The 9,932-nt window shown below is 37.0% G+C and overlaps 1 protein-coding gene across 3 annotated transcripts; it reads right to left on the bottom strand.

Moving 5' to 3' along the window:
* Positions 1 to 198: 198 nt before the first annotated feature.
* On the bottom strand, positions 199 to 9,932 carry LOC129266107 (zinc finger protein 729-like). Of its 3 annotated transcripts, none has more exons than XR_010294507.1 (3): positions 9,764 to 9,888; positions 3,329 to 5,954; positions 199 to 2,908 (listed from the first exon to the last, which is right to left on the bottom strand). XR_010294507.1 is itself a non-coding variant. In XM_064103970.1 (2 exons), exon 2 carries the CDS (start codon positions 5,920 to 5,922, stop codon positions 3,751 to 3,753), a length of 2,172 nt encoding a protein of 723 aa, XP_063960040.1. In that variant the 5' UTR covers positions 5,923 to 5,954; positions 9,657 to 9,932; the 3' UTR covers positions 199 to 3,750. The 3 variants fall into 3 exon arrangements, 1 of the variants encoding a protein (XP_063960040.1); XR_010294506.1 differs by having other exon boundaries at positions 1,147 to 2,908; positions 9,657 to 9,928; XM_064103970.1 differs by having other exon boundaries at positions 199 to 5,954; positions 9,657 to 9,932.

Raw genomic sequence — 9,932 nt, 5'->3', positions numbered from 1 at the left:
ATTCATCGTTTTTCTTTCCACTCTGTTCATCTTCCTTTCCCCTTCTTTAATTTCTTTTGCATTCCATTCTTGTGTCAATCAGGTTTCACCATCTCCTTTATTTTCTGACTTTATTTCATCTTTTCCCAAATCTTTATTTAATCTCACACACACTTATCATTCTCCTTTCTTCGTTCTCATACCTGTAATCCTTCCATATTCACTTTCCTTTGAACTTTTTAATTTTGATTAAACTCAAGGCTGAAAATAATTATAAACACAAGAAAAAATTTAGCAAGCAAAACGCTGAAATTCCATCAAATTCAGACAAGGAATAACAAAGGTATGACATTTTAAATTTGGAAATATTTCGTGAAAATAGTTACATGATCAAAGTCATGAGGGCTGATGATGTCATATCCCGGCTTTCCCTTTTAAGTTATTACATGAAATCATTGTTTCATATTTTCATACATGATCTCTTGTACAAAATAAGTTGCAGTTATTATAAATGTGTAAACATGAAATAAGTTGTCTATCCATTTTTAATCATATTTGGAGAACAAAATTTGAAGAAATGTGATTATGTTACTATTGTAAATATGAAATTGAAAGTGGAAAAATAAAACAATTGAATTGAAATATAATTTCAAATAATAAAATACAAAAGAATTAATGGGTATATGACATCATTAGCTTGATCATTGCATATTCATGAAGATGTGCAAAACATCTTCTGTTAGTGCAAATATTTAAAATGTCATGTTATTCCTTGTCCTATTTTGATAAAATTGCATATGTTATGTACCCCTTTAAGCCTGTCGCACTACTTATCCGTTCAAATCATATTATTTCAGCCTAGAGTACCCATTTAAGCCTGTCACATACTACAAGATCTGACTACAATGAAAGTTCCTAAAAATAAAATTATATTGAATGAAGTTCAGCATAATGCAAGGAATAATCAAATCATTCTGCTTTGATGCAAGCTTTGTGGTTAGAGTAAAATTCAACTCGGCTTCAAGTCACAGCCAATGATGAAGTCACTATGATTTGGAATGGAATTTTTTTTTTATTCCTACAGGGAGGCTCAGAATAGAATGGAATATTGAATTGAATATCCATACCACTATTTTTGAAATTTTAGCATTCAGATTTGATAGGTTGAAATATTCATACACAATGCTATTGACATTTCTTTGAAAATCAGATCACAATTCATCAAGTAGTGTATCCCAGTCTTCAGAATTATTTTGTACATTCACAAGCAAAACTACCCCATCATTGTGAAACAAAAGTAAAGAAGCAAAAGTTAAAAATCAAAATGTTACTGCTTGAGAAACAATGTATTTTAGATATCCTTCGCACGGTGACAACACTTTCAAACTGTTTTAAGAGAGAGTTGTAATTTGGACAAGACTGGGCATCAAAAAGGCAGTTCATATACATGATTCATGAAACAAAGATTCCACTAGTATTGACAGAAGGGTTGATGATGATCCCTATGTATCTAGATTGACATCATGATCTGCAAAATTTCAATGCAGAATATTTAACACAAAAAATATCCAAGGCTAAGTCGACCCCCAAGAGGTTGATTTAAACAGAAAACAATGCTGTAAAATTAATTAATATTGGTTGTAAAATAGTCATGGCATCCCTTAAATTTCTCATTGTTACATATGCATTTGCTTCATGGCATGCTTTTCCCTACAATTTTCTCCAATGAATTAAATCAACTCTGTTTTGGAGTCAACTTTTAAATACAGGTACACTGTACAGGAACATTCAGACAAATGAGATAATCCAATGATAATTTGAAACTCATACATGTAAACATAGATAAGGCCTGGTCCCACTGGCCGACGGATACAAAATGTAATCATAAAGGACACAGCAGAAATTTCGCGGATGGTTCCATCCGTTTTCATCCCCTCCAGAAATGGGACAAAATTGGCGAAAAATTTGCAAAACAACAAAAAAGAATGGACGTGGGTAGTATGTAGAGCAAATGTTAAATGGTTATTCATCGGAAACCTTGTGGATGAAAACGAATGGAAGTGGGTGACAGCTCCGAAGGGGTTTCCAGGGGTTTTGAATGCTTTATTTATGAGATGCATATACTACTTTCTATTTCTGTGCTACTAACGATGTATAGACGTTCCATGTACCTTATCTTTCCTCCCTCTTTCTGTTGTTCAGCTTCAGTGGATCTGAGTTGAGTGGATGTCCAGAGGATGCAGTGAGGATACAGAGGACGTTTAACAGATAATGGAATAGAACGTTTGTTGCAGATTTACATCATACCCGGTGGAAAGTTCATCCGTTCTAAAAGTTTTGTGCAGCTCAAATCTTTTTGCGCGGATAAAATCACAGTGGACGGATGCTCGATGGATAGAGTGTATGAAGCACATATGCAATGAGATGCAGGCTATGTTACAATGGAAAACACTCCGTCCCTCGGATAGGACGTTAAATGGAGGCCCGTGTAGAGGGTCACCACCTTGGCACATTAAGAACCCACTGCAATATTCGTATAAGAGTAGGGGGAAACCCCGGTGTAGTGGTCCACCTGCACTCCCCCCAATCAGTTACATTGGCAGGAGAGACCTGCGGGTCACAGTGATTCAGTTCGCTTTTCGCCTCCCAAGCCAGGTGACGCCAAACAAATAATAATTATGAGTACACAATGGATGCATAGCGTTTTCCAACAACAGATGGCACAATTTTTTCTGTTTTACATTCTCTTTGCATCTGTAAGTGCAGTGGGACCGGGCCTTTACTTTCACACAGACTTACGATAACTTTTCTGTTCGTATGCATAAACTGAGACCATTGTATATATACGAACTAATATTCAGAAAGCCTGCTTCTCGAGTTTGCACTTACACTGCACATTCTATATCTGTGCTGAGTTTGCAAATAAAGCCTATTAACAGGGTGCTACATAAGCACTTGCCCGATTGCCCGGGGCAAGTAAAAATTATAGTCGGGCAAGTGTTTTGAAGTAAAGACCAAAACTACTTGCCCGAGTTGGGCAAGCAAAACTCTCACAGTAGAATTACCAAAATTAGGGTCGATATGATATACCGACCCTAAATTTGGTCATGGCGGGCAAGATAAAATCACTTTGTAAAAAAAAATGCAAGAACGAGGTACATCAGTTCATGTCAAAAGAGAGAAAAAAGGTCAATGGTTTCTAAAACCATAATTTTTTCTTTTTGAAGAAGTAAAAAAATTTTCAAGGATTTTTTCGGGCAAGTGAAATAGATTTCAGGCAAGTATATTCCAACTATTTAAAAATTTACTTGCCCAACAGGGCAAGTTCATCTAAAAAGTTATGTAGCACCCTGCTATTTATCATAATTTTTACAATCCCTTATTCCTAGAAATAGTAATTATTGCACAAAAATATGTTTGTTAAGTGGACCTTAATTAATCACCTCATTTCCTCAGTTGACACTTTTCATGCCAGCAGGGGGTGTTAAGAGTCATGCTAATGCCCAAGAACAGATTATTTAACACGTAATCTGATTGAGGTCTATGTAGAACATGTCACATGATCTGGCCAATGCAGTGATGTGTTCTATACACAACTAGAATTCAAGTGACTCTTAAGTCGAACTTACCTTATACCTTAAGCTTAGCGATTGATCATAGGGCTAATTTTATCATGAGCAATAGTCCAAAATCAATCGTACAGCTTTACAGTGTATCTATGAATTATTTTGTATACTGTACTTAACATCAAATTAACTTTCAAACATTTCATCAGTTTTTATTAACTTTAGAATTAGGATGGTCCATGATTTGATGTATTTTCAAAGATTTCAATGAGTGAAAGGTAGAAGAACAATATTCACATACGCTTGGGGTACTATCTGAATGGGTTGCAATATGATCTGATAGACTACTTTGAGAAGCATACATTGCCTTACAGACAGGACATTTCAACTGCATAGCATGGATACCATTAAGCATATGAGATCTTAATTCTTCACTAGAAGCAAATGTCAAACCATCACATTGTTCACAGTTGTAGGCTGAATGCAAATGGATATGAAGCTCAAGTTCAGCCGGCTTTAAGAACTCTACACCACACAGGTAACATGGAAAGGCTCTATCAATGCTTCCCACAGAATCTGAGGTCATTTCTTGACTGGTCATAGAGGTCTGTTTTGTAGCTGAATGCTTGCGCCTTTTCTTAGCAAGCTGTCTTTGAGCAGGTATCACCTTTAGTGTCTTGATTTGTCCTTGAGGTTGCTTACTTTGTCCTTTTGATGGCCGTGTCTTAGAATGGCCACTCTGTACAGTCTTACATGTATGCTCATTGGCAGTATGCTTCGTGGCCTTTCTAGTTTCACAGGATATCCAACCATCGGAAATACTGCAAGAAAAGTGATTATTTACCTTCTGGGGGGACTTGCTAAAGCCTTCTGTGACCGAATGTTCAAAGCCCGTATGCTGTACTGTCATAACAGACTTATCAGGAACACAAGATTTCAAAGACAAATGCTTACGCAGCTGATGTGGATGAGCAAAATCTTTATTACAAATGTTACAAGACAATCGTTGTCTGTCACGTTTCTTTCGAGGCTTTTTACTTCCAAAATGTGTCTTCAAATGAATTTTCAATTCTTCGCTTGTAGCGAATGTCAACCCATCACACAATACACAACTGACGTCTGAATGTGAGATCAGATGAAACTTAAGCTGTGCTTGGCGTGAAAACACCTTACCACAAAGATTGCAAGGAAAATGATGCTTCCCAAATCCTGCTTTTGCCATCTGCACAGCATCATTGATTTTTTGCTTCCTAGACTTCCGTTCTGCATTGGATGGAAAAGTCAACCCACCATTTTCATCCCAGCTGAAACTTGAATGTATCATCATGTGTGTATCCAGTTCAGCAGAGCTTGAGAAACCTTCAACACACAGACCACAAGATAAAGTTTTGTTCGTTTCATGAACGTCGTCAGGTTTTGGCACATTTATATTCACTTGTTTCTTTTCATCCACCTGTGATTCTGACATTCTTTTTGATGACGATATGCTCTCCACAGATGGACTAGATTTTGTTGCACTGTCTGATGTTTCCATTTTTAAAGATTTGGGATCTTCTTGATGACTTCCTCTCCTTTTGCTTTGAGCCTCAAGCCCATCACTGTTATTCTTGTGTAAATTAATGGTCCAGCCAAACTCTTCTTGATTCTTCAGATGATCCTTCTTCCTTGGTCCATCAATGTAATGAATGTCCGATTGTGGCACCTGTGTGACAGGTCTACGACTATTCAGCCGATGTACATTCTTGTGTCGCAGGAAACTGCTCTCAGACCTGAAAACCTTTGCACACAGACTGCACTTGAATGTCACTGCATGCTTAATTCCAGTTTCAGATATCAGGTCATTATTTGGTTTCGGTAATATATCTGATGATGAGCCATCTTGGATCAAAATATCTGGAGAACTCACTACATCCTCGGCCTGAAGGACTGATAGTTGATGTGGTAACTCTCTTGATTCTCCTTCTATTCTCCTCAGATCATTCTGTCCTTGATCATCAACATCTGCTCCTATGATCACCTCTGAACACATGAGCATTGACTGTGATGGTGATAAAGGATCTGCAACAGATACACAGTTGTTGTCATCACTTTCAGTCAATTCTGTTTGTCCTAGATTACTCTGTACAACAGGTAGAAAACTCTCTTCAACTTGTCCTCCTGCAGGGATGGTGACCTTTGAAGAATCAGTCTCGTGTCCACGACTGTCAACTTCTTCAATCAATACAGCTTTCAAATAATTGAGAGAATCTGTGCCACTCTGGTCTTCCATTCCTGGACTACATCCATCTTCTTCTGCTTGTTCACAAGCATCTTGTATCTCCCATTCATCAGATTCAATCAAGATAACAGTGTATGCAGAACTCTCAATTGAATCCATGCTGTACTATGCCAGGGTTCTCAAAATGAAACCTGCATGAAAAATGAAGATACAAGACTCAGTCAAAGAGTTTGATCACTTTGTTACTGACAAGCATCTTCATTTATGATGTAAGATTTTATTATCATTTATGATGTAAATTTATTATACAAGGGAATAAGTTTGCTTATTAAATTTGAAAAATTTGGGCCATAAGAGAAAAGCTCCAACTATGTTCTGTACTATCCTATTAAAAAAAAACCACAATCACACAAAAGGCTCATGTAGCTCAGTCTTAAGAAAATGTGGAGCAAATTGCGATGTGACACCAGGAAAATTATTCCCTGCGAATCCCTGGTATTTTGACAATCAGAATTTGAAATGGATATCTTCAGGGTTTATCAGTATCAGACTATCACTAATCACTTAATTTGATGCCAATTCCAAAAATACCCCCAGCATTACTAAAGTTTGTTGACCCAAAATGACCTTTGACTTTAGTCATGTGACCTGAAACTTGCACAGGATGTTCAAGAATACTTGATTGCTCTTATGTCCAAGTTTCATGAACTTGATCCATAAACTTTTTAAGTTATGATGACAATTCCACAAAAAATCCCAACATGGCCAAAGTTTGTTGACCCTAAGTGACCTTTGACCTTAGTCATGTGACCTGAAACTTGCACAGGATGTTCAAGAATACTTGATTGCTCTTATGTCCAGGTTTCATGAACTAGATCCATAAACTTTTAAAGTTATGATGACAATTCCACAAAAAATCCCAACATGGCCAAAGTTTGTTGACCCTAAGTGACCTTTGATCTCGGTCATGTGACCTGAAACTCGCACATGATATTCAGGGATACATGGTTGCTCTTATGTCCAAGTTTCATGAACTAGATCCATAAACCTTTTAAGTTATGATGACAATTCCACAAAAAATCCCAACATGGCAAAAGTTTGTTGACCCTAAGTGACCTTTGACCTCAGTCATGTGACCTGAAACTCGCACATGATATTCAGAGATACATGGTTGCTCTTACATTGAAAGTCAGGCAGGATCTTCAGTGATACACTATTACCTTTATGTCTAAGGTTTATGAACTAGGTCCATACACTTTCGAAGTTATGACAACATTTCAAAAACTTAAAGGGGAATTAAACCAAAATAATAACTTGTTTTTATAAGGAAAAGAAAAATCAGACAAGTTGATAGGTGAAAGTTTGAACAATATTGGACAAACAACAAGAAAGTTATGAGTTTTTAAAAGTTGTAAATATTGGTAATCACTATACCCATGGAGACTTCAAATTGGCCGCATATGGGATGTCATAGTGATGTAAGGCAAGGACTACTCTTCCATGTATTCCAATACATATTATGGCTAAAATGTAATTTTTTCCAAAAGTTTTATTTCAAATTATATTTTCTTTCATGAGGACATAAAACAATATACTACCTGGGTTATATTTAGATTACTGCCCCAGGGGAATGGGTACTTAGGAGAAAACCACAAATCCCTGATAATAAAGTACATGGCCTATGGGAAAGTTGTCCTTGCCCCTTGTCATAATTTACTTACCCAGTTGCCAATTTGAAATCTACATAGTAATAGTGATCTCAAATTTAAAGCAGCTGTAACTTTCTTATTGCTTGTCCGATTTCTTTCAAACTTTCACCATTCTGTTTAATTTATTTTCTCCTTCCCAACACAACATTTTATGGCCAAGGCTGGATTCCCCTTTAACCTTGGTTAAGATTTCGATATTGATTCCCCCAACATGGTCTAAGTTCATTGACCCTAAATGACCTTTGACCTTGGTCATGTGACACGAAACTCAGGCAGGATGTTCAGTAATACTTGATTACCCTTATGTCCAAGTTTCATGAACAAGGTCCATATACTTTCTAAATTATGATGACATTTAAAAAACTTAACCTTGGTTAAGATTTCAACGTTGACGACACCGCCGTCGGAAAAGCGGCGCCTAGGCTATAGTCTCGCGAGCTGCTATGCAGGCGAGACAAAAATGTAAAAAATTTGCAGGAATCATTTTTTTAAAATCAGATTCCAATCGCATCCCTCTTCACATGTGAAATATTTTGGTCACTTGAAAATGGTATCGTATTAACGGACATGGGGTTTTCCGTGGGAAAAGTTGAGAAAATAAAATCACTAGCGAGCTAAATTTACAATATTTTATTATTTTGAGAATATAAAAACTTAGAAAATTTGTTTTTGAGTTTTGACCATTTTCATAATTTTTTTCATTTGCGTTCCTTTCGGAAGGATGTAGCAAAATTTTTAGCGTATGGAACTATTTTCTGACACAAATAACGGTAATACAAGGCCGTTATTGTAGATACAGGTATCTAACGTTAGGCAATACCTGTAAACTCCAGCTCTAGTCTAAATCAAACCATCACCATATTTTTCCATTTTAGCAGGGGTGGGGGGGGGGCACGTAAGGAAATCTGTGACTACGTAGAAATGAGTTTCGCACCGGCCGACTTAAAGTAAATTTCCCTACCAGAAATTGTTTGCAAGTCTCTCAGTCACATTTCAAGGTCAATATGCCCTAAACTTTTCTAAATATCACGACTGGGAACGGCTGTATTTTGGATTTGATCTCATTGTCACCAATTCAAATTCTCAATCAGACATCGTGTATTTGAGTGTTATCAGATGTGTATCAATCAGATATCATTATTTACGTCTGGGTCGGAACCGACCTTTAACGTCACCATCCGTAAGACGTGACCGGGGCTCGATCCTCGAACCTCTGCATCAATTTGTTACTTCCCCACACCTTGGATTACAGACGCACGCCACAACGCCCAGTCGTTTTGCTTCTCCTTAAGTTTTATTATTATTTGGACTCAAGTTAACGACTAAAATCACACAAATGGGTGAGCTGCCGCAGGCAAATCTTTTGGTTGCTAACTTCAGTCCATATCATAATTACAGCGAAGCCATGTCTGACTGAGAATTGGAATTATAACGTCAAGATAGGAGCCGGAATACAGCCGTTCCCGATATTTGGGAAAGCAGTGCAGTGGGCATTGACCTCAAAATTTGACTGAGACTTCACATGACAATTGCAAACAATCTCTGCTTGAAGTCGGCCGGTGCGAAACTGCTTTAGGTCCCCTTAGTCTGTACTGTGCACACGCGTATCTGCGTGATTCTAGTAAAAGATACGCGATGACCACAAACTCTATAACGCAAGACAAAGAAAAATACTCATAACAGACTAAAATGAAATTAAAAATGGTAGAAAATGATGAATTTCATTTTCAGGCATTTCATGCAACAGCCTCAAGACAAAATGCAGCCTTTTCATCAAAATCCCTGAATCATGTGTAAAATGAATGGGTCAGCAGATATGGGGCATATTTTTTTTGGTATTTTAATCTGAATTCCTGAAAATAACTGGCTGATAAACTATACTCATAGATTTCTCTCAATTTTTTCAGAGATTTTTTGGTACACTTAAAATAGATCTAGACTCTATTCATTAGAATGAATATTATAAGGAACATTATAACAAAATTTATAAGCTTAAGTATTTTGTGGAATAAAGAAAAAATCGTGTTAAATCCCAACCAAGTTAATTTTTTAGGTACGCAATGTCAACGAACGGGCTACATGTAAGCATACCTAGCAATTTGGTTCATGTGTAAATTGAATGCTCCAACACGGAAACGTGATACACAATTTAAATTATACGTGCATAAAAAATCGCACACGTACCGGTACTGTAGGTAAGTAGGCATCAGTCTCAGCTGCCGAGGAAGGCAACATTTGATCCCCCAGCCCATGTGAGAAATATAGTTGCGGCAAAGTTGCTTGATAATTACCCACAAAGTTCAGTCTGGATTTGCCACGATCTGGATAAACATCACTCTTCAATCTTTACTTCGGCAGAAGATCGATCAGTAACATAAAATTATGACTAACATTTGTAATCATCGTAGTTCGCACTATATAAAAGCGTTAGTAGTCTGCAGGCACAGACCCTGATTGAAA

Source organism: Lytechinus pictus, chromosome 8 (assembly GCF_037042905.1).
Source record: "Lytechinus pictus isolate F3 Inbred chromosome 8, Lp3.0, whole genome shotgun sequence".
Lineage (NCBI taxonomy): Eukaryota > Metazoa > Echinodermata > Echinoidea > Temnopleuroida > Toxopneustidae > Lytechinus > Lytechinus pictus.
Note: the sequence above shows the minus strand (reverse complement) of the source record. Positions and strands in the feature narration are given on the sequence as shown.

Excerpts from the sequence above, each read along its gene's own strand:
- LOC129266107 (XM_064103970.1), bottom strand. The coding sequence starts at position 5,922 with ATGGATTCAATTGAGAGTTCTGCATACACTGTTATCTTGATTGAATCT.